Source organism: Myripristis murdjan, chromosome 21 (assembly GCF_902150065.1).
Source record: "Myripristis murdjan chromosome 21, fMyrMur1.1, whole genome shotgun sequence".
Taxonomy (NCBI): domain Eukaryota; kingdom Metazoa; phylum Chordata; class Actinopteri; order Holocentriformes; family Holocentridae; genus Myripristis; species Myripristis murdjan.
In genome coordinates this window covers 18142389-18168204 of record NC_044000.1, presented here as the reverse complement: position 1 = coordinate 18168204, position 25816 = coordinate 18142389, and the positions used below count along the sequence as shown (strand labels likewise).

At 41.3% G+C, this 25816-nt stretch overlaps 1 protein-coding gene across 1 annotated transcript; it reads left to right on the top strand.

The window, feature by feature from the left end:
- Positions 1-408: 408 nt before the first annotated feature.
- Positions 409-25227, top strand: tbl1x (transducin beta like 1 X-linked). The gene is made up of 15 exons (XM_030080978.1): positions 409-744; positions 16000-16104; positions 16911-17056; positions 17704-17923; positions 19854-19986; positions 20205-20346; positions 20442-20505; positions 20865-20962; positions 21122-21182; positions 21340-21461; positions 21593-21667; positions 21761-21888; positions 23085-23250; positions 23348-23449; positions 23620-25227. The coding sequence occupies exons 2-15, from the start codon at positions 16047-16049 to the stop codon at positions 23644-23646; spliced, it is 1542 nt and encodes a 513-aa protein (XP_029936838.1). The 5' UTR covers positions 409-744; positions 16000-16046; the 3' UTR covers positions 23647-25227.
- The last annotated feature ends 589 nt before the right edge of the window (positions 25228-25816 follow it).

Sequence of the window (25816 nt, the reverse complement as noted above, 5' to 3'; positions counted from 1 at the left end):
AGCTATTTTAATGTCACAGAAACATAAACACGTTATTAGTTGGGTGCATTTAGGCTAGCTCTTCAACTAGACGCGGGGGCAACAGAATGTGTTTATCTGTTTGTGTGAGCCGTGCCCCTCAGCAGTGATAGGACCTCGCACCCAGAGTACATGACCATCTGCATGTTTTTTTTTTTTTTTTTAGCCAATTAGGATAAAAAAAAAAAATACACACTAAATGCGATTAGTGAGTTAATTAATCAATTAACAGAGCAATATGTTTCATAAACAGTGGTTGTATTATTGGCTTAGAATGAGGGGGTGTTCATGATTTCAGTGATCAGGTTTAAGGTCAGTACCTCTCTCTCTCCTCTCTCTCTCTCCCCTCTCTCTATCTCGCTCTCTCTCTCTCTCTCCCATTCTGTGTCTATGTCGCTCGCCCACTGCCGATCAGCGCCTGCCGTTGTCTCTTTACGTTCCTTTCTCAGATCGCTGAAACTCCACTCAGAGTAGCCTGCAGCCCCAGCCACCAAACTCGTGTTTATTTTAACTTTACAATCTACGCGTTAAGTCACATGTGTGCGCGCAAATACGCTCTCCGGCGCACCAAATAGCCGACAGTGACTCATATACCTGCGGTCGGAACTTGAGATATGATAATAAGCAAAATGGGAGGAAAGTCGTCGCTAGCTCACTGAAGTTGGAGGTTCTCCTTGTGGAAGAGGAAGAGGTGGCGGACACCACGAGTTCACTCTCATAATAAAGGTAAGCTATAAAGTCCGAGTGTCATAATTTTTTAATATTGCACCGCGTCCAGGCTTCAGTGTATGTGTGTATGTGTGCGTGCGTGTGTGTGTGTGTGTGTGTGCTTTTTTGTGAAGTAGATAGTGACTTTCTGAAATGGGTGAATATGGCGTTGATTATGAGATTGCCGGCACATACATTAGTCACTCCACACGTGTGTTGAAATTCCTGCTTGTGTCCTGTGTCTTTCCTTCTCGCTGTTTGAGAGCCAAACATCTCACTTCGGCTGCTACATTGCTTTACTCTTTCATTTTGAATCTTGTTTGTTGATCTGTTGGCTACTTCACAAAAAAAAGAACTTTTTTTTTTTTTTTTTTTTTTTCCAGAGGATGGAGATTGCCCTCATTATTTTGCATTATTGTGGTATCTACTTTGCCCTAAATAGCACATTATACAGGTTGCACCAATGCACCAAGTCCCACTGAACCATTTTCAGGCATTTCTTTCAACCTGAAGTATGAATTATACACATTTATTGTGCCATGCAGATTTAGGAAGCACATGAGTGGGGGAGGGGAAATACCTTCAACTGTACTAGACACTGCCACCAGTTTTTCAAGGGACAGTTTATGTTCCAGTATGAGTACAATTTAACACTGTCCTCTGTTTACTCTGTGAGCCACTCGTCTTAAAACACACCGAAGGCAATGTTATAGCACTTTCCAAGATAGAAACAAACTGCTAATGTGGAGCCAGAGGCCATGCTGATTCCACCTGTCCACAGAGCAGTTTGTGAAACATTTCACTTGTTTAAAAAACGAAATTATCTCACTCATATAAACACTTCATTTCCCATTTAGCAGCCCTGGCTGTTGTCTCAAGTTAACTGAGCGCATGAGATACAACCATTTTCAAATTAGTCTAAACACTGAGGAGCAAAGTCGGCGTGATTAAGTGTGCGTTAAAGAAATACACATGAATCATCAGTTCAAGCCAAAATAACAGCATAAACATAATACATTGCCTGAATTCTATATTAACCTGATCCTGCTCCTACAGTCAATGGCACCAATGATTTATGCCTTAGTGATGCTCCCATTTCCTTGTTGGCCTGAGGGCTATTGTTGGACATTGTTTGCACCCAAGTCCAGTCAGTGAAGTGTAGCTCTGCTGCTGAAATCAATTGAAGTCATTTTAATGGGAAAGTTACATTGTTGAGAACCTAATTTGGGTGGTCCTGCCATCCCTCTGTGGAGAACATATTGACTGTGCTTCACTTAAGGTTTTTGGCTGCCACCGCCACCTCCTTTCCACCTTTCCACCTTGGGTTTATTGGATAGTGAGCTAGTGGTCATAAAGCTGGATGACACCCTCCAGGCTTCACTGGTGTCATCACTACAGAAACACTGCAACTGTACCCTCACACTGATTCTCATTTTCAGTGGATTTGTGTATGAAGAAAGAACATACCAGCCTAGACTTTTCCATTTACCATTTTCCATTACTAGACTTGATTTGCAGTAAAACCCAATTACAGTCGTTAGAAAAAACAGGTTTAGTGCCATCTATTAAAAGAACAATGGGGTTTTATTATGCCTTAATTGCTTGCCTCAGACAACCTTTTTTTCATCTGTGGAGCTCTAAATGCTGTTAGTGGGTCACAATGTCAAAAGTCGTAGGTACCTCTCATCGTGAAGTCTATAAGATTGTCTTGTGTTGACAGAGAAAATAAAACAGTATGCTTCCCTCACGCTGCAAAGACTTTGAATCAGGCATAGTGAACATTCTATTCGGATGTGATCATATTGTTTTTCTTTAGATAAGGTGTTTTTGAAAGATGGACATAGTTACCTCTGTGTGAAGTCCTTGGAGGCCATAAATAGATAACATTGCTGCCGCGCAGGTTATTGTCTGCTTACTTCTCATTCAGTGACAAGATTTGAGGTGTTTTACTGTGTGTTATTTTAATATTTATTGTGCACATTGATCTATGTGGCACTATGGTCCTTGTGTAATGCAGTCTCATTCCCCTGTATGTATGGTATTTGCATATGTAGAATGACGTTAAAGCTTAACTTGACTTCAATCTCCTTGCCTTTGGTTTCACTGTTGACTGACTGTACTCTGTCCTTTCATTTTCCTCTAAACTGATTTTTTTTGATAAGTCATTCAAGTCTAACCATTGCAAGCTTGACTTGGTAGATTGAGGCACACAAGAGCATACCTAAGTTACACTGTGTTAGAGTGTATGTGTTGAAGACAGATTTATTCCCTATTCACAAGCAGGGCAAGGAAGTCCCAGAGAAAGCCCATGTCAGTTCATGTGGCTGTGAAGCTCAGTATTTGACTGTCCAAATATTTCTGCAGCAGTATTTATTTATGATAGGCAATGGGAGGAGGTAAGCCATTCTCTCCCTCCAAAAGAGACTTGCAGTGTGCATGGGCCACCAGCCAGTTGGCATGCCGGTAGTTAACTCTGAAATAACACCCATCCAAGTACTGGCTAGTTCAAGGCTATAGTTATTTATTTGGACGTATTTTGGATTTGGGGTGGCTCTGCTTATCGTTTGCGTCTGCTGTGCCTTGACCTTTACTTAGACCATGAGTATTTCAGTGAGAGCTAGTGGGAGGAAGCATTCAAGGGTGTGTGTTTTAACTTACAACTCTGTTTAGTGTCTGGCAGATAATCAGTTTCTATTGTCTTTTCTGCCCTTATTGCAGTAAAAACATTCAGCAGCCTTGTGTATACTGTTAAAGTTAAATTTAGTTTTCATAGAACACTTGTGCACATCTGTCTGTATGGGTTTATGTTTAGTCGTCAGCCTGGAATTAGCCGCCCTAAGACCCAGTGGACTTAATTTAGGGTTAGTTTGAAATTGAAACCAGGCAATCTTATTTCTTGATGATAATAACAAGGAATACAGAAATATATTTGACCTGAGGTCCATTTGTCAATAATTGTGTCAGCACCAGAAGTGTAATTTTAGTCTGCCTTTTCACAATCAAAGCATTTGAGAGGTGTCACTTTTGGTATGTGTAATGACTGTTATTCCACTGCAAATTTTCTGCAAAAGGTTGTATTGCTTTAAATTAGTCCATCTCCCACCCCCTCCTGATTTAGTACAAAAGCCATGTAAGCTTATCTAGTCAGCTGTTCTGCAAGTTGTGTAACCTGAGCAATAGTGGTGAAGGAAATCAGACTTGATGGAGAACAGTGTGTAATTAAAATGATTATTTTCAGAAAGTGTTCTGTTTCAGTGAAATGATTTTTTAATTGTTTGTGTCACACAGCAGCAATACCATAAAAAGCAGTTTTTACTTGTGAACTCTGGATGGAGTAATGTAGGATTGGGAAACCATTAGCATCACCAAAGTAGCTGTAATTACAGTAAAGAACATCCTTGTGCTATGGCTTTTATATAGGCTGACAACACTAATGCGTTTTATGAAAACATTTAGGGTACATTTGCACGCCAGCGGTTTTGCTAAAAATGAAAATGTTTTGCCTTCACGCTTTCCAAAAGTTTCGTGACACTGTTCACACAGATCTGCAAAAAAGATTAAAAGTGCTGTAGTATGCATGCCATTCCTGCCTCTCTTATTGATATCTAGGACAGTGTAAAAATACATGTGCCACCATTTCCTGTAGTCCACAATGTTCACATCTACCCGCATCATGCTTATTCATTAGTTTTAATGTACTGTTCAGACCGGTGTGACCGAACCTCATGCTTGAAATAATGACCTTCTACTCTCTATTTCTGTTGCTTCCTCTCATTTCTCATACTTTTCCTTTGATACAATAGTGATATTGGCCTTTATTTCCTCTACTCTTCCTGCCCTTTCTTTTTGATGTTTGACCGGATTATACTTTTAATCTCAGCCTTACTATACGACCATATTTATTTCTCTTTTTCTTGATGCTCCTTTTCCATATTGATCTGCCAGTTCATTTTCATCCACACCAGTATGTGCAGGAATCCACCTGAATGTCTTCTCTTGTATCTGGCTGCATTTAACACTTGTTAATGTACTACTGGAACCAGACTCTGTCATTATTTCCTCTAGTGGGGGTTGAAAATGTAATAGCTAGGCTCAGACTGTATCAAGGTATTATGGTATGCCATGTACTTTTGGAAAACCTGAAGGTATGATTTTCAATACTGTCAAAAATAGATGCTCATCTTTCTATTAAACTGATATGGAGAGGCTGTACTGAGGTGATGTATTGCGATGCACAACATGTGCCACCAGAGGTCAGGCTGTACTGTCGAAAAAGGCAGCTGAGCTGAGAAAGATGCCGACTGCGAAAAGTGAGGATAACTTTACAGGACTAGTAAAAAAAAAAAAATGCCTCTGCTCATGTTTGGGAGGATTTTGGGGCTAGTTCCGTTGAGTGCCACTATAATTTTATCTTTAAATGACTTTTTCCAACTACATAAAAGCTTTTTATTGGCCGCATAATTTTATTCAACTGCTGGTCTGATCTCTGTTAAGCCCACTCAGTATGCACCGCGACAAGTATCTTTGGGTCCTCCTGCAAGGTGTGCTGAATCAATGTAGGAAGGCCTTTTTATTTCAAATCTGTTCATTATTCTGTTGGCCGTAAGTATTTAAATGCAGCAAGCCTTGTCTAAATAGGCTAATTTCATATTAGACACATAGCATTGTAGGTTAGACAGTGTCATGCATGCGCCAATGACTTTTTTTGCAAATTCTGTCATATACTGTAAACCCCGGTGAAATATTAGGTAGGTACGAAGGCGTGAAAAAAAAACGATACCGCCCAAGCTCTAGGAATAGCCATATGCGGAGTGGGATTGTGTCGTCGGCAGTTTTCCAGAGAATTGTGTATTGCCTGTCTACACTGCGACGGTAAGGTTGGCATCAGAAAAAGATGCCAATCTGGAGTCCGGTTTCAAAAGTTTGCGATTTCAGGACCCCAATACTCTGTCATATAAATGAAAGGCCAACAGAAGTTTTGTGTTTTTATGCAAAAAACATTGTTGCGTTAACAGCCCACATGTGGCTCACTAGTTTCCTGGTTACTTTGGGTAAACCAGCCATAAAACTTAGCTGTGTGTATTCAATAGCTTCATGAGGCACATTTGGAAACAGATCCTTTGGACAGTCAGTTGGCATGGTGTGAACTACCTATATAATATTTTATTGAAATTATTACAGCACAAATCAGATAACATGTTCCAGTTCATTTTAGTTGACAGTGTACCATAGGGTAATGCCTAATGCGTTGACATGTTAAAAATATAACGGTTTTGCTATCGAACAGGCACGAAAGCAATAACACAGTGCTCAAATTCAAAACATCTGAGAATTATGTTGAGTTTAGTATCAATCCACGGCTGAAAAATTATGCTCTCCTTTACAAGAGACAGTTCAGAGGCAAACATAAGATAAAAGAAATGGTTAATAATTAATGATACACTTGTAAAGACTTCTCTGCTGTCCTCAGTATCCTCTTGCAGGTCATCTGTCTGCAGCCAGTGGTAAAGCTATCTTGTTTTTGAGGAAAACCCTGAATAGTGGCTTTGAGTGCACTGCTCCGGATACGAAACGACCATCTGTAGAATGCCAGTGAAAGTTTCGTGTTTGCTACAGCATGGTTTGCCATTTCCTATTCTTTGTAGGTTGAAACTGTGGTCTCACAGTTTGGCTCTTCTTGGTGGTTCATGGAAACAACCTACATTTTGCGTGCATGGTTTTGATGTTAATAAACTACACGCGTCTAAATCAGACAGTACCAGGGGACGTATACCTCTGCAATTACACTGATAGTTGTAAATCATTACAGCAAGTGTTAGTTAATCATTTCCTAAATGAGATGAAGAGGGCAGAATTCTAGGCATGTTTAGTGAAGATGCATCCTCGCCAAGTCATTTACTGTCAGATATCTCAGAAATTATGCCCTAAACTAGATATATAATCCTTTGGTTGTCTTCAGCTGGGGTTTCAGTCCTTGCCAGTGCACTGTGAAATATTACAAGGTCATTTTTTATTGCAGGGGATTAATGCTTTATCATAGATAATGGGGAGGAATAAATGGTTGCCATACTTTCGGTGTATACTACATGTGTACAGTCACCTGCTTGATAGGCAAATATGTAGGGGACACACACATACACTGAAGGGAAATCTTTTGTGTGTAGCACTCGTGTCATGTTACTGTGGATGTGCTTTGCAAAGACAGAGTCAAGGGATGGTTTAGAATGGAGATCAGTATTTCAGCGCACTCGTCCGCCTTGCTTGCTTGACCCTGATGTCAGATGGAAGGAAAGCTCAAGGAGAGTGGAGAGTGGAGGGGTGTGGGGGGAGCGGGGTGGGGGAGGAGGGAGTGGGGCATTAGGGTGGCATGAGCAGCTGTTGACAGAGAAGCAGGATCTTCTGGTCACCATAGCAACACTTTTATTGCCTACATCGGTGTATCACTGTGTTTACAGCTTATTTGTGCAATCCTCAATAAGCCGGGCATCTAGCTGAAAACAATTGCCTGGCTGAGGCTTCTCAGTTGACAAATACATTCTCAAGGACAGTAATTCTTGCTTGCTGCTGTAGATAGAGAGTTTATATTTACTGTACACAATAAAAAAAAATATTATGGCTGAAATGAGTAAGCGCTTGAATGCTTCACTTAACATTTTTCTCTCAGTAAAAGCCCCATACCCTAATTTTAGTACACATGCTTGTCAAGAAATATGGCTCCATAAAGGCCTGCTGTCCATGTGTATAGGTTGCCATCATCAGTCAAGGTAATGGTTGCTTCCAGTACACCCATTTTAGTCATGCTGAATAACAAGTCCATCTAAATATTGAATTTGTTGTTGATGAAATGAGCCCATAATCTTATCTCTGTTACGGATGCTATAGTCAGGAACTTTTAACTCATTATCATATCATGCAACATAAAGGCATGAAATATGTAGTGCCTGTGGCATTGTCTTGTTGTGCTGGCCTAGATTTAAAAACGCTTTATTCGTTTTACAAACTCTCTTTGTTGTGCAGGGGCAAATTAATTATTTAAAAGAGAATGGGTTCAATTGTTCATTCATCGTCCTTGATGGGTTAAAAAGGTACATCATAAAGGTACAGTAGAAAAAAACAAATTCATATCCCTCAGTTGATTTAAACTGTTGGGTTACAATGGTCATAAATACAAGGTCATATTGATAGATATATGGCTGTTAATTATTGTCTTAGGCTGAGAAGCAAATTTAACATGCAGTGTTTATGCAGGGGGCTTTCCTGCTTTGTTCGCCATGAAGAGCATTAGGCAACAGAGACAAGCTGCATTAGGTAATTGTGTTGCACTGAGCTTCATTGCTCGCCGATTGAGAAATATGACTTGTCTCTCCCTGTGTCCCACAGTCCCCTCCACAGAGAGTATTTACATGCATAACACCTCCCCACACACACGTACACACACAGTACAGTGGGAATGAGAGTATGAATTCTTCCATGAGGCTGCAATTGCCCTGGTGTAAAGTCCAGTAAGCAAGCAGAAGGCTTTAAAGAGCACTGTGCAAGGAAAATGAGACATTTTCATCAAGATAATGAAACTGGAAGCCTAAGTTTGGTTTCTTAAATTGTAAATGATTTAAACAGAGTGATATTTTTGTCCCCGGTGTCAAAAGCTCATCCCTCGGCAAGATTTAAATTCAAATTATGGATGAAGGGAATAGGGCATGTTGATAACCAGTGTTATGATGTATTTCATAATTATTGTTTCAGCGCTTTTATTGAAATAGATTGAGATATAACATCGTTTATCTGAGAAAGATGTTTCAGAAAATTGAAGAAAAGGTGTTTAGAGAAAGCTGAAAGACCTTGGATTTCATCTGTGGTTGTAAAATTACAGAATTATCACTATGTTGTGTTAACAGGAAGTATGTTACATTGTGTGGTACATTACCTCCATGGCCGTTTCACTATGGTGGTAATATACTGCACATTGCTGGCAGGTGATTGTGACTACATTATATTTAAGATCTTACTTTGAGGCTGTGGTGAGACCCAGGAGGGAAAATGTTCTTGTCGTCCCTCTATTTATTATATCAAACTGGTTGATTCATAGATTTTTACTCATTAGTGTAATTGATATGGGCATTTTGTTCTCCTTATGTGTGCATTTTGAGTTTTTTACTCCGGCCAAATGAAATAAAAGTGCAGTGATAAATCTCAATACTGAATTGTCTGTACTGATTGGGAAAACAACCCAGGTGCAGTTCTCCTCTGCATTTTAAGCAGCGTTGGGCTGCGTTGCCTGCTGAAGTCCCTTGCTTGTTATGATGCCAATATGCTAGTGGGAGTTGTCATTTTTATTAGATGCTAATGGGTTCAGCATGTGGGTGGATCATAGGTCCTGATGCTCCTGATGAGAAGCCATCATGATAAATCCTTTCAGTGATCCTCTGTATCTGTCACCGTTCCCCTGGGAGAAAATAAACCACCGGCTTTGCAGTTCAAGTAAACGTCCATTATGCTAGTGCATGAGAAAAATTTACATTAAACGTATACTGAGCCTTGCAAGAATAAATAAATAAGTCTCCTATTATTCACACAAGCCTACCAAAGATGATGCAATCATTTCAAAGTGTGATTTATGCATACCCAGTATATCAAGGATTTGGCTCATTGTAATCCCTGTCAGGATCAAAGGATCTGGGCAGGCTTGCAGTATCAGTGGTTGTAGCAGCGCCAAATACACCTCTCACCTATATTCTACATTGTGGCAGTGGAATTTCTTACCCCGATGACCCTCCTCATTGTGAACCGCCTGAAAGAAGCGGTAGGCCTAAACGCTGAAAGTGTTGCCACGCAAATCAGGCGTGGGAGAAGTGTTTCCCCTTGAGACTGTAGGCTCCCATCCCCCACAGTTTCGCCGACCTACATTGGCTGTCGCTAAGTGACTCATTGAGAAAGGCGAAGAATAATGCACAAACGGTTGTTGTGACTACCTGTGTGTGTGTGTGTGTGTGTGTGTGTGGGGTGGTGGTGGTGGGGAATCATTATTTATCATCCCGCCACCCCTCCCCCATTTCTCCCTCCCCTCTCCCCCTCTCTGTTTTCCCCTCCCCCACTCCCTCTCGGTCCTCCAGCACCCCTCCCCCTCCCCTCCTACCTCCTCCTCCCCTCCCTCCTCCAAGACTGCAGCCCAACCAAAAGCTTCAAAGGCGGGTTTTACTCAGCAGAGCAGTTCAAGAGAAAATGGCTGCTGTTTCCAGGTCTTGTTTGCACATCTGTCAGGAGGTGACTGTTCAGGAGAAAATGGGGTCCCTGGCATGCTAGTATAGAATGTGCCTCTGCCTTCCTCTCTACTTTTTTTTTTTTTTAACTGCCTTTTTTTGTAGTGTCCTGTTTTTTTCTACATCTTTCTTTCAAAATCTATACATGCAGGAGACAGCTGGCTACATAGTCTCTGTTGCTACATTTTTTTTTTTTTTTTAGATGTTAAGATGTTTGTTAAAATTTCCTTTCCGTCTCACTGATCAAGAGGCAGTATAGATTGGCCTGCCTTATTTTATTTATTTATTTTTTTAAATCTTATTTCTTTTGAAATGTGTCATGAAGACGGTTTCACATCTGCTATCCATCCTAATTGCAGAGAATCACACTTTCTTTTGTGCCGTTCCAATCAGTGACCCCACCAAATTGCAGAGAACAGTGTTGTGTCCTTGAGTTGAGACCATTAGATATCATGATCTATTTTTGGACAGATTAGCAAGCAAAAATTAGCCGGTGTGCTCTCTTATTACATACATTTGCCACTGAACACGCTGGATTTGTGATAGCTGTAACCATAGACTTGTAATGCATACATTATTTTAATCGGGACATTCAATTATATTAAATTTGTGAGTGGCTCTGAGAGTGTCCATTAGCTGTGATTAATGAGCTCCAGGGTTAATTGGTCTCCGAACCATGCTGGACCCTAGAACATAATTCCAGCTACAGTGCACGCTCAGCCCAGGTTCCAGGGTGCCTACTCTCCTTTCTGAAAATCCCCGCAGCTTTTTACAAGCTAGTGTGTCAGCAAGTCATCACATGATCCTCGCCCTTTCTTACTTGTACCTTCCATTCATCGCCATTCAGCTCCAAATAATATCACCATATTTCTGAGATGGTAAACATTGTGTAGTGACATAATCCATAGAGGAAATCTGCGTGTCTACAAAATGTTTGCTCAGCCGTGCCTCAAAGCATTAAAAAAACATCATTTCATGAATGAAACATGGTCTTTATCCAAATGCATTTCAATTTTTTCATTAGTTTGTGCATTCAGGAAGCCGACATTGGCATATGTAGATTTGTCTTTGATGTGAGGGAGGAATGTATGGAACCAGGAAGAAGACAAAACGCTGTGGCAGTGTAGCTCATGGAACAGAGTCAGATTCTGAAAACAGAAAAGACATCTTGAGATAACATGACTGGCCTAGTCAGCCTCACCCGAAACTCTCACCACAATCTTTGCTTACACTACACTACAGTTATTAAAATCTGACATTGTTAAACAGTATGACACCTAACTTTTTTTCCACCTGAAAGTTGTTCAGGTGGAAAAACGAGACGATTGTAGCGAGTAAGCAAGTTTAACATGTAGATGCACACGGGTTGGACATGATAATAAAAAGGTTGTTCCTTATTTTGCTATGTGACTTGTTTCAAAATTTGGAAAATATAAATCAAACATCAAACATCCACAAAGTTTTTTCTGTAGCTACAAGTCACCAATAACAGTACACAAAACACGGAAAATTTATCAGCAGCAAGGGGCATCATACATGCATAAAGCAGAGCCAGAAACCGAGATGGGTGGTGTATTTTTCTAAGGGTATCAGCGTTGGGATGGAATTTGCCTGTTTTCATGCGAGTAAATGTGCCTGTATGGGTCTGGTTACAGTTGTGATTATACAACAGTTTGTTTCAAGTAATTTAATTGGACAAGAGGCATTTCCATGAGTGCTGATATAGTCTATAACAGCACCGGGAATTTAAACTATACATGTATCACGCCACTTTACAGGTGCTCTGTAATAACTGTTTATTGCACTAATACCTGAGATCGACATTGTAGCGTGGACAAGCTTCGCAAAGATGGACGTGTTTGTAAAAATGATGTAGTTAAATTGTGACCGGCAGTCCGAAGATAACATATGGGAGAACAGAACCGTGGATACTGGTGATCGCTTTCTTCGTTTTTTGCCCCCTAAGTATTGACTGGCAGCGCGGCGTCCCAGGCTGTAGTTTTGGGTAAGATGAGGGTCGGGAAGTGCCGCTTTACAGGCAGTTTTCAGGGCAAGAAAGTATCATGAGCTGATTCGACAGTGGAAAACTCAGGAAACTGTGCTGATATTTGGTGTAACAGCACTCCCTCTCGAGTGACATTGCTCAAATAAGAAATTATGTTTGTGATATAATAGGTGTTTTAATGTTTTAGTGTTTGCAACTTTAAAAGTGCTTCTTACATAACAGTTGAAGTGTTAATGTAACTAAATGTCTGTTTTACTTCTCTCTATTATCAGTTGTTACGTAAGATTCAACCTACAGGCGGATCATGAAATCATCTATTTACTTTTATTGTTCTGAACAGCTAATAGGGGATCCTTTTTTTTTTTCCAGAATAATTTTCTGTTGCACAGGAAGTGGCTGCTATTAGGCTATATTTACACAATCAACAGCAGGTTTGTTTGGAATAAATATAACAGTAGAAGAAATACAAGACACTTCAGACAACATCGTCTGTCCTTATAAGACACTATGTTGATATTTTATCAGCAAAGGTGTTCACAAAATCAAGAGGAACAAGATCATTGTGCAAATAATTGCTTTAAAGAAATTTAATATTTATACATTAAAGAAAATGTCCTTGAAATGATATTACATGGAATGTCTTGTTAATACATTGCTGGTAGGTGTAGAGTTAGTTGTAAAAGTGAATTCCATTGCTCAGATTAAATATGCAAATAGAAAATGGCTCAGAATTTACAGATCATCACTGGAAAAACATTGGCAATCATGTAACAAGATTTTTTTTAAGTTTTCAAAATTAAAAATGCATGTTTAGGGTAATGGTTAATCCACGTTGACTAAATTGGAACGTTACACCAGGTCTCAAAATTGTGAAGTGAAAGCTCCACTGCATTTTTTTTTAACCAATACAAATGTGCCCTGATAGTTTCAGTCACATGCCTCATCCCTCTATAATACCTAGCATATAACTACTTTCACCTGCTTGCTTTTTTGTGTTACTGATTAAAAAAAATATAAAGACATAGAGCTGATTCCTTTATTTGTTTATGGTATCTATAACAATTTGATATCCAACAATGTGAGCTATGTATGTTATTTCTAATGACATATTTGTGTTCAGGCGTTGCAGTTGGTGGTGTGAGTCATATATCAAACAAGTTAAAACATGGTTTTGTGCTTCTCGTGCCGTCCAAAAGGAAGGCATCACCACAGTAAGGTACGCTGCATGTCAGCTTCAATCTCAGGATGGCTCCATGGAATTTTAGAGTTTGCTGAAATGCACATGAATTTCTGGTCTGGCATGAAGGGCTTGACCGACGGCTATGTAGCACTCAGGTGCAATGTTGGGTGAAGGGCTGGGAGGCTGTTGGTGTGGTTTACACTGTTAAGTAATTGCTGTTGCAGTGCAGTAAACATGCTACAGATGACCCTAATGAGCCTGAGGACCACGGCAGGGGTTCTCATCATTGGCCCAGTAGGGTTTCCATTTGTCTCCTCTGTTCAGTGTGTTTCTTCTGCGTTCTGCTGTTGTCATTTGAAATCTAAAATGTTGGTACCATTTCAAATGGTTATTGGTTGTGCCCCCAGAGATGAATGCCTGCAACAGACTGTGGGTAAAAAACAGTGTGGAGTATATGTGCTTGGTAAACATTTCTTGTGTAAATAAGATAAAAAAAAAGAAGATCTTTTAGTGGTAGCAGCCTCGCAAGCGCTTCAATTTTACCTGTCTGATGTCTTTTCTTATTTGAAAAGGATCATGTCTTTAGACTCTGACTCCACTTATCACTTCACAGTGGATAAGCCTCAGAGCCAGTGCCGAGGTTAGCATTTTGTCTGATTCCCTGGAAGTGGCAGTGTTTTGTCAAGGGAGGCCTGGATGCCCAGGGAGTGGTGTAATGGTTGGTGGCATTGTGGGCCCATCTGATAAAAGGATTATTGCTGCTGCCTTTCCCCGCTGGGAATCGAGCCCCTCCAGGCTGCCTGTTAATTATGTTTCCAGTTGTTTGGTATGTAGTGGTGGCGGCCTTGGGAGCAGCAGCTCTCCTCTTTGATGTGGATAGCCTTTCCAAGCCCCTCATGTTATCTAATTAGCCAAAGAGAAGCAGGGTGGCAGCAGGCTATGGACGACACACTGGCCAAAGTAGAAAGGCTGATATAGCCAGGGTTGTTTTGGTGTCTGGCAGAAAGCAGCAAAGAGCTTTGGTCTTTGAGGATGATCGTTTTTTGAGAGCATGCCTGACTGATTTACCCTGCTAATCACCAGCCACCCAAAAAATAATAGCAATGTTTTTGTCTAGTCATATTTCTTTCACTGTTTGAATGATTGTTGCAGGAAAAGTTTTTTTTTTTTTTTTTTTTACTCTCACACCAGCTTTAACTTAATTGCACCATCTCTTTCTGTTGGAAAGAAACTTCACACTCTTCACCAGTTGCAGAGGTTGTTCCATTGCTGGCCCTTAGCATGTCTACTGTGCTACAATAAAGCTAGAGTCTATCTGAAAGAATATCCCAAGGTGAAGGAGTGAATAATTCATGTTGAGTAACATGTTCAACCCCTTTGGCTGTATGCCCACTGGTAATTGGGACAACACTATTCTCTGTCTATTTTGCTGGATCCTTCTTGTTGCTACGCTACCAAAGGGGAACTTGAGTGGGCCTTGAAAGTATTTGGAAGGGAAGTTAGACAAGCATGCATTCTTCATACCTGACACTCTCCTCCATCCCCCTTTATTTCTCTGTCTGGTCATGACAAAATGTCTGTCCCTTTATCTCCCATAGGTAAGGCAGGAAATAGTTGTGACATACAGTCATGATTAATTTTCAGGGTGTAGTGTGCGTAGGAAGCGCATTAAGCATTTATTGCTGTCAAATCTTCACCCTAGTCAAAATCCATTTTCCTTAGCCCCTGTTGGAATCACAATTTTGATTTTTTTTTTTCATGTACCCTACATGTATTTGTATATATGTGTGTGTGTGTGTGTGTGTGTGTATGTGTGTGTGTGTGTGTGTGTGTGTGTATTTTTAACTGGATCTAAAGAAATTCTTGAGATTCTTGATCAGGGTGAAGCTTTGACAGCAACAAATGCTTAACTTGGCTCAAACACACACTACAGCCCAAGAGCGAATCAAGACCATATGTGTGTATAAGCAACGCTGCTGCATTTGCATCGCGCCGGTAAATGTGACTGCATGTGCCATCGGGAAATTAACCATTCAGTATTCTTGAAGTGTTCATCAGCCTGGGGACAAAGGACTTGATGGAATTAATAAAATCTAAATTGCCTTTTTTGTTCCTTCAGCTCTCTCCAGTTTTGAGACGATCTCAATTGAAATGTTAACATAAGGGCTATTAAACAGTTTTATTTGTTGAAAACAATCCTGAAGGGAAAGTCGGGCTGGCTGCTATATTAGCCTCATGCTCTCTTCTGTAATTTACTAGATGGGCAGTAGACTGGCATTTAATATCCTTACTGCTTTATAAGGCCTCGCTCCATCTAGATGGTTGGCCAGGTCACTAATGGGAGGCACCATCCACTTCTCTGTGGAAGCCAAATGGATATAGATGCTGCCATTAGGTCAGAGAAAAGAGGTTGGAAATGCTTAGCCCCAGTACTAGAGATGGATTCACAGGTTAAGTGACCCAGCTATCGAAATTTTCAGAGGAAGGAATCATGCAACAATGGGCAAGACAAGAAGGAGCACATGCCAGTAGAGGCTGGAAGTCACAGCTATCCTGTGTGTGTGTGTGTGTGTGAGTGTGTGAGTGTGTGTGCTTGCGTGTTAAAGTGACTTGGCACATGATTGTACTGCTAGCCATGGATCAAGACAGATTCATGTAGTGTGCAGTGGTTATATCTATTTTTATTGGAACACGATAGATATATCATTTGTCAAAATGATTTAAGAGGCCCACAGTGATGTACTCCTTGTGGAAATATATGTATTACATTTTATCCTGGGAGACCTGGGAATGAATATTAACTTCATAATCTCGCCTTATTGCATTTCCAGAGTGAGCCCAGCCCTTCTACGTACCTCCTCCCTCTCGGTGGACTAAGATGAGTATAACCAGTGACGAAGTGAACTTCTTGGTCTACAGATACCTCCAAGAATCAGGTACATTTGGCAAAGATACCGATGATGCTGTCTGATGAAAATATTCAACTTGGGCTTACATAAGCTTGCAGGAATTGCAGGATTGTTGCAGTTTGCGTGGTTTGGTGATCATAACTATAAGCATCAGGTTTTATTAGTGCCCACAAGATGCAGTATCACGCACGCAGGGTTTCTACAAAAAAGGCACGTATTTCTGCTGTTCATTTTTATCTCATACATGTTAAATAGTGCACATCATCCTACATTTAAAGATATGTTTTTTCTTAACCTATAAGCCCTCCTTATTCCAACCTGGACCTCGTCTTGAGACCCATCACAGGGATTCTGTGAATGTGTATTCATATCTTTTGTTTAGTGTACAGTAGTCTTTGGTGTAGAGAAGGCATTGTACCTCAGATGGATGGAAATAACAAGGCCACTCATTCTGTCTAATGTGAAAGCCTTTTGGATGGATTTATATGCGTCAACACGATGCTATTCATGCTAACCTATTTTTCAGGCTCTGGATGAATTCTTGAGGTCCCAGCTGCTATGTTTTATTGCTCTTTACTGAGTCTGTCTTTGAAAGCAGTTGGCAGAAAGCAGGCATGCTCAAAACCCTGAGATGTCAACATTGACACTGGCTTGTGCCACTGTATGCTCAAATGTCATACTCGTTTTGTTATGCTGTTTTGTCTTTGTTTACAATTACCATTAGCATTGTTTGGATCAGACAAGGCTCATCTTTGAATATTTGTGCTGTGTTTGTGTACATCTTGTGCTTGGCACTCTCCAGTTAATTAATGTGAATGGGATTTTGTTTTCAGGTTTCTCCCACTCAGCATTCACCTTTGGCATCGAGAGCCACATCAGCCAGTCCAACATCAATGGAACACTAGTGCCCCCTGCTGCCCTCATCTCCATCCTGCAGAAAGGGCTCCAGTATGTGGAGGCAGAGATCAGCATCAACGAGGTGAGAGCAGGGACCTGCCGATCCCGGCTAGATCTGCTGTCCCATAATGATAAAGATATAGTTACCGAGCAGATACTCATATCATTCATCTCTGCAACAACACCTGGTCCAGCGCTACTGAATTCAGTTTATAATTTTTGCATAATTTTAGTCAACTTCATGCTGGAAGAAGAGCCTTGTCAGAAAATTTACACAGATTTTGTGTTGTCTCTGGCCCTGGTGAAGTAAACTGGCAAATAGGATTGGCTTGCCACATGCACACACCACCATCAGTATGAACCAAATTCACACTGAAGCCTTAAAAGTCCTGTATGCAAAATTGGAGGTCAGTTGAAATGACAACTGTTTATACTAAACTGAAAAAAAAGAGTGGAATAAGCGGTAATTTGTCACTGAGACAAAGGCTGACATTGAGAACCATGTAAACTCAACCATCAAATTTTGTGCTTATTCATGTTTTTTTTTTTTTTTTTTACTATTGAGTGTGAACAGTCCTCACTTCAATCATTGGCAATTTTGCACAGTGCACTTTTAAATTAACTTAACTTGAAAATTAATATAAATTTTACCCTAGAACAGTGACCTATGTAAAAACACATTGTCAGTGTAATGAACTGAGAGGTCACGATCCATTGTTGCCCCGGCAGGATGGTACAGTGTTTGATGGTCGGCCGATCGAGTCGCTGTCCCTCATTGACGCGGTGATGCCAGACGTGGTGCAGACGCGGCAGCAGGCCTTCCGGGACAAGTTAGCCCAGCAGCAGGCGGCCTGTGCCATGGCTGCATCAGCCTCCGGCAACCAAGCCAACGCACCAAAGAACGGAGAAGCCACCGTGAACGGGGAGGAGAACGGCACTCACAACATGAGTAAGCTGAAACATGTATTCCAAATGGGGCTTTGCTGATTTTATGCCAGTGTGAATCGGCTGTATCTCTATAAAACAAAGTTGTGATCAGGCGATAATCAGGTTACGGGAAAAAAAAAAAAGACAGCTGGAAGACCTCGGGGCTGAGTCCCCTCTGGAAAAAGCAGCTTAGCACAAAAGATGCACATTATGAATGAAAAAACATGAGTAAATCAAAATTACTGTAGAGTTGCAGCATCCATGGAAATACACTTTAATTGAAAAATATTGATTTTTTTTTTTTTTTTTTATACATTCTTGTTGAAGTTCATGTACATGCAGAAGGTATGATGCTCACAAATGTAAATTTTTAGCTTTTAATTTTGACTAATGTGAAGATTTTTCCACTTACACATTTCCAGTTTATTTGATAGAAACAGTAGAGAGAGAGAGACAGGAAAAGTAGGGGAGACAGGCAGCAAAGGGTCTGAGCCGGATCCAAACACAGCCCGCTGCGGCAAGGACACAGCCCCGATGGCTGACGTGTGCTCCAACAGGCGAACCACCAGGGCACCTGATTTTGACTTATCCAGTATCCATTGACAATATTAATTTTTCTAAATATAAGCCACTTTAAAATATGGGCTGTGAGGCAGCAAATCTGTGTGTGGGAGAGGGGTGAGAATTGAAAGACGTGGCAGGGGGGGCTGCTCCTCGTGGGCTGTGTTTATGCTTTGTGCTGTCACATGGAAGGCAGGCTAATGGAGGCATTACGCCTACAAAATCACCCACAGATTTATAAATTCGAAAACCGTCTCCAAATGATGACAGCGGCACACCAAAACCATTATGGAAAAACAGAGGGACATTTTGTCCAGCTGCTCTGCCCCTCCTGTTAAAGGAAGTGTCATTTGCAGTGTGTTGTCAGGCTGCGATACCCCATTGCAGAGGGTTTTCACAGAATGCCAGTTCATTAGCAGCTGTTAAGCTAAGTTCAGTGTGTGAAATCGGAGAGGTGCGGATCAGGTGAAGCACTCGACAAGGAGAGAGCGAGCGGATGTTTGTGTCAGCAGATCCCTCAGGAATTTAATTCGGAGGTGTGGGTGGTAACAGGAAGAGTTTGCTCAGTGTGAATTGGGTTTCAGTGTCTGAGGATGCATCTGCTTTGCATGGTGCTGCAGAAAATTTGATCTAAAAGCACATCGAGATATCAGAGTCCCATATTGTGATGGTTTGTTTTTTCACCCTTGTTGGGCTTTGTTTATTCTGTGATTGATTTGTGTGCTGGTCAAAATTCTCAAATTAAGGCACATAAAAAATGAAACTGGCATCTGCCATCAGTATTGGTCCCAAAGTTACTTTTATTGCAAATATTTGGTTGATTATGAAATTTGGCATTTTTATGGCCAATTCTAGGAGTGAGTCATTAATAGAAATACCAAAATTTGTAACAGAGCAAAAAATTCTCTTACAGCAGGCCTGTTTGGAAGCCTAAACCTGTTTTGCACTTGAATTTGTATTCCAAATCTGATAAAAATTCATATTGATTTTGGATGTTTGTATCGGCCTCATGTTAGGTTAATGCTCCCGTCAGCGCCCTTGACCAAGGCACTGGCTTAGAGCTGGAGTTGTTCCCCAGGCGCTGCACTGTGGCTGCCTCCTGCTCCTAAGAGTTAGGACTGATTAAATGCAGAGGATGAATTTCCCCACAGGGATCAATAAAGGATAAATTTGCTAAAATTACATATCTTTCCATCCCTAGCTATTTAATTATTCAAAAAGTCAACTTTCACCTTCTTTAACATTGTCGATTTAAAAAAAAAAAAAAGCTTCTTCATTATAATTTTTCATTAGCCAGAGCTTTTCTGACAAGTGTTTGCAGGTGTGTTTGTGCTAATTCTTGTGTGTGTGTGTGTGTGTGTGTGTGTGTGTGTGTGTGTGTGTCTGAGCAGATAACCACAGCGAGCCCATGGAGATGGATGTTGATGTGGAAATACCAGCCAGTAAGGCCACGGTGCTCCGAGGGCACGAATCTGAAGTGTTCATCTGTGCCTGGAATCCAGTCAGCGACCTGCTGGCCTCAGGGTGAGCCAAACACACACACACACACACACACACACACGCACGCACACACACTCTACCCCACGCATTCTTGAATCACAGTTAAATACACTTGCTGACTTATTCTGTACTGACTGCACACAGTGGTTTATACTGAACACTGTTATTTATTGCTTAATAATAGCTGACTCTGACAGCTCGCACCTTATTGACCTCCTCTGGTGTGTTCATATCGTCTTCAGCTCAGGCGACTCCACAGCCAGGATCTGGAACCTAAACGAAAATAGCAACTCCAATTCCACCCAGCTGGTGCTGCGCCACTGTATCCGCGAGGGCGGCCAGGACGTCCCCAGCAACAAAGATGTCACGTCACTAGACTGGAATGTAGGTTCCCAATCATCCATCCCACATCTTTCCTCTTCTGCTCTTACCAGCTGAGGATAGTCAAGTAACACTGCTATTTTCTTTCTGTCCAAAAGAGCGATGGGACTCTCCTAGCAACGGGGTCATATGATGGATTTGCCAGGATATGGACCAAGGATGGTATGTCTTCTTTTATTGTGGTGCAGTATTGTTACTTGTTACCGCATCTCAATTTCGTGGCATTATTATTGCAAGTAATGCCTCCTCGCTGATATTTTCTTGAAAGATTGTTTCTTAAAGGTGCCCTATGCAAAATTTCTGAGGGTTGATTTAGACTCACCTGACAAAAAAATGAGGAAGAAACATGTTCTATCTGTGTGTCCAGCTGATGATGAAAATCATGTAGACTCACCACGAAATTATTCTTTTGATGGTCATTTTTTTTTGTCAGTTGAGTTTCAATGTCCTCACTTAAATCGACACTTGACAGCTTTGCATACTGCATCCTTTAAAACGTGGATATGACTCTTATCCATTAGGAAATCTGGCAAGCACCTTGGGGCAGCACAAAGGGCCAATATTTGCACTGAAGTGGAACAAGAAGGGGAACTCTATTCTCAGTGCTGGCGTTGATAAGGTATTTCAAATCCCATCATAGATTTGTGTCCTTGTTGGTGACGGCTTCATTCACCAGAACCTCATGAAATTTTGTTGAATCCTCCACACACACACACACACACAAAAAAAAAACAGCGTGCCTTTGAGATTTTTTGAATATAAATGTTTCATTTTTCAGACGACAATCATTTGGGATGCACACACAGGAGAGGCCAAGCAGCAGTTTCCCTTTCACTCAGGTAAAGCCGGTGAAGTCATGTGTGTCACGAATCATAAAAGTACCTAATTGTGGCTGATAAACAGTCTGAAATTTTTTTTCTTTCTTAGCTAGGCTTATTGTGCACTCGTATGCATTACAACCTTTAATAAATGGGACCTGTATTGAATATCCCACAGCTCCAGCACTGGATGTCGACTGGCAGAACAACACCACCTTTGCCTCCTGCAGTACAGACATGTGCATCCATGTATGTCGACTCGGCAGCGATCGGCCTCTCAAGACCTTTCAGGGCCACACGGTAAACAGCACCTCTGCCTTTTTACCCCTTTACTCCTCCGATCTCATAGCGCCCTGACCCCACATCAAAGTAATGAATTTGCTGTTGTACAATGAAAAGTGACTAAATATTTTTTGATTTGCCTTTTGCAGAATGAAGTTAATGCCATCAAATGGGATCCATCGGGCATGCTGCTTGCCTCCTGTTCAGATGACATGACCTTAAAGGTAAGACTAGTTTCACAGAGTCAATACCCTAAGAAAGCAAACTGGTGATTGGTGATTTTCAATAGTTGTTGTTTCTGTTGTCGTCTTGCTCAGATTTGGAGTATGAAGCAGGACTCCTGTGTCCACGATCTCCAGGCTCACAGTAAAGAGATCTACACCATCAAGTGGAGCCCCACCGGTCCCGGCACCAGCAACCCTAACTCTAACATCATGCTTGCCAGGTGGGAAATGGCTCACATTCAGCTGTGGCATGCTACATGCTGTGTCCCTCAGGGCAGGTTTGATCAATTTTGAGATGATATTCAAGCTGGTGTGCTCAGACCACATGATATTTAAGTGTGTGTGTGAGAATGTGTGTAGGCGTACATGTGGGCTAGTGCCCATTTGTGAGTCTGAAGGAGACTCTTGTCAGAGCCTGGCATTCAAAGGAAATAATGTCCCAGGCAAAGTCCCAGGGCTAATAACTGTCAGTGGCCCACAGCCTTACGCCCTGACCCAGACGTGCATGCACATGTAAACGTTCTAGTTCAAATACCACAGGCATTTATAGCCCGCACTGACATCCCGGCACAGTGCGTATATTTCACTTTGGATGTAAAACTGTCATGATCGGCACAACTTGCTTGGAACCTGGTAATCTTAAGTAAATGCCACCATTGAATGTGTGCCATTAATTTTTAATTGACTCCAATTTTGCTTCTTCCATAAAATCCTTTTGAGCTCACTTTCAATTGTTGCCAAGGGCAGCCATATAAGATTAGGCTTGCCTATTAATACCTTGGTGATGAAGATGTGCTAATGGAAGTCAGCCTCCTTTTCCATTATCACTTGCTTTCAACGGTGTCTCAGTTTCAGGATGACAGATGTTCACAGTGTCTCACTTTGAAAAGTTCACACATCTTATTTATTTATTTTTATATGTATGCTGTCAAAGTGTGACTTGTACTATAGTTTTTGCTCCTTCTTCTGGCATGTTTCCAGCGTGCTGTGTGTAGAATTTTAACATCAGGTTCATGTTATGAAATTCCTCGGGGCAAAGACATTTCTAATGCTAGCAAAAATATGACTGTTGCCATGACAAACTGTAGCTCCTAAAGATATGCTTTATGTTTTCATTTGGTTCAGTTTTTAGGTTTGATTTGCTGCATCATAAAAATCCACCCCAGTAGCCTGCCAAGTAACACATCAAAAGCTCTGGGCAAAAGAAATAATGAAATAAATGAAATACGCTCTCAGAGAGCAGCTCACAGGAGCAATAAAATGTCGTTATTATGATTCATCTGACAGATATTTTAAGAATAGCCTTAAATGGTTCATCTGTTAAGTGAAAAAAAGGCTTAAGAATCTCAAGTGTATGTAGATGAAAGAAATGCAGACCACCTGACTGTTGAACTTGTTGTGTTCCCCGTGTCCGCAGCGCCTCGTTTGACTCGACGGTGCGGCTGTGGGATGTGGAGCGCGGTGTGTGTATTCACACGCTGACCAAGCACCAGGAGCCTGTTTACAGCGTGGCCTTCAGCCCCGACGGCAAGCACCTGGCGAGCGGCTCTTTTGACAAGTGCGTTCACATCTGGAACACCATGGTAAGTGCCTGGCCAGGATTCAAACTGAGGAGTACATTTATTATGATTGTGCTCTCTTGGTGGAGTTGGTCAGTCATTGTTTGTGCTGTGGTTTCAGACTGGAGCCTTGGTGCACAGCTACAGGGGAACTGGCGGGATTTTTGAGGTGTGCTGGAACAGCACCGGGGATAAAGTTGGTGCGAGTGCATCAGACGGCTCGGTAAGCCATTTTGATTAATGTTTTTAGTAGTTATTTGTAAAGGTTGGTCATTTGCCTGTGCAGCTCATTTATTTGGTTTGGCTGCATAGAATAAAATTGATTAGGAAAAATACGTAAAAACAAACAGAATTGTAAATCTTTTTATTAATCTTGCGCCATTTACCCTCCAGGTATGTGTTCTTGACCTCCGAAAATAGCTGGTTGAGACTTCGAACATGAAATCTGGAATGTGCAGCAAATTGCCTTGTTCTGACATCAGCAAACCACCCTCTCATTGCTCAAGAAGGGCTGTAAGGTGGAGCGGAACAAAACCCTCACAGGACAAAAAACCATGCGACTGCAGCAGCCTCCAAGAAACCAAAATCCGACTAAATCCAAGCCTCAGTTTGTGGATGTGTGTTTTATAATACACACACCTACTCCAGACCACAATGGAAGTCTGCTCAGAAAATCCCCAAGACTGGACTAAATCCAACTCCCTTGGTGCATCCATGTTCTAACAAGGTTTCTAATGAGGAAGTGCTGTGATCTGTCCAGGCCACTGGCCCGCCTGTTATCTGGTGAAGGGTGGAAACACACACGAGTTTGTACATAGAGAAAGGTGTGAATGAAACACACTAGTGTTTGGCTGTGATAGGCAACAAGTGATGAAAGAAAGGTTGTGTTTTTTAGAATTCCTCTGAGCAAAAGTTACTTCATGTCCGAATGAACAAATTGGGGACATGATGAAAGTAACATTATTAGTGAAGCACTGGCATTCTCTGTTGACAGGGTGCTTAACTTCTCCTCAGTGGAGAATAGTTTGTTTCAAGAGTACTTCTTGCTGATTTTTTTTTTTTTTTTTTTTTTTTTCACAAATGAACTTTTGAAAGTCAAAATTAAACGTGCCGCTACAAGGTAGTTCTTAGCTCATATTTGTTAACATCAAGGTCAACGAAAGAAATACTGCCAAGAACTAACCTCCAAAAATGAGCAGTTCAATTCACGTAGGGGACTAGGGGACGCAACTTTGTGGACATGTCTACATGATGTGAAAACCGTGGTTTATAAAGAGAATTTTTCCCTTTTTGGATGTAAATTTATTGAATGTAAAGATATGTAAATTAGATGAATACACAGACTTATATACTGTGTATATATGTTTATATACAGTACACTTTAATGCCATCATGTAGGGGCTCATTACTGGCTAGAGCTCTCACATCTTTGCTGATATTCCGTTACGAGACCTTTTTCAAATCCTGTGCATGTCAGACCAGTTTCTTTTGTCACAGTGTATGTTCAGCTTGGCCAATCGTATACAGTACATCAAGTTAGTTTGTCCAGTGAGTCACGGGTGGCATTGAGACAAATGAGGTTAACAGCTTTTTTCCCCCTGTTCCTCTGTTGATTGTTGTTCCACTGAAAGCCCTGGAAGAGATCTGCTCCTTGTTACTTGAGCACAGAGGCTTTATCTGGTGAACAGGCTAAAAATGGAAAGGAACAGTCATCATAGTCCACTTGGCTTGTTGCTTTAATGTCACATTTTATGTGGAACGGGTCTTCACAGATCCTGTCAAACCATACAAGTGAGGGCATCATGCAGACCTGCTGGGGCCGAGGGGGAAGGAGAAAACTACAACATGAGCTAGCATTACAATGGTTTCCATGTGGCACTTTCCCTCAATCAGTCTACTGAAAATTCAGCGCACATTATGACGAGGAAGTGGTTGGTCATGCAAAAGTCCTGCTGTTTCTAAAAAAAAAAAAAAAAAAAAAAAAAAAAAGGCTATTATTGGTCAAGCTCAGCATTGGTCCAACATAATGCAGCCAGCTGATTAGACTTGATCAAATCTGACTTCTGATTGGAAAGGCCTGTGTTGTGGGCTGAGCTTTAACAGTGTGCAGTTAGTCTGTTTCTGTCTACTGGGGTCTAAAAACACGTATCTTCAAGTTTAACATGCCACCACTTTGATATGCCTTTTTTTCTGGTCCCTTCCCCTTTCAGTCTAAGTCTGTTAGAACAATGTGAAGTGCACTTTTTCTGATGGTGGGGTCAGCAAATGTTTGGATTTTGCTGGAAGTGAAGGGCCAGGGTTTTATTTCTTTTCTTTACGTCAGAATTTGGACGTTGATGGATGGCTCACTGTTGTCTGACTTGTTTATTTGCTGAGAGCCATTATTGTCTGTGTCAGACTGAGAATCGGGCTGTGGCTGATGGCCATCTTGGCATATTAAGGAGCCCAGTGTGGAATAAGTGCTGTGACAGCTACTATCTCTCCCGCACCCTGGTCCAGGGTGTGGTCACCTGTTTCCAAGACTAAACAAAGAAGTCACTCAATGTCTCAAATAAATCACTCTATTTTGATATCAGAAAACATGGAGTCT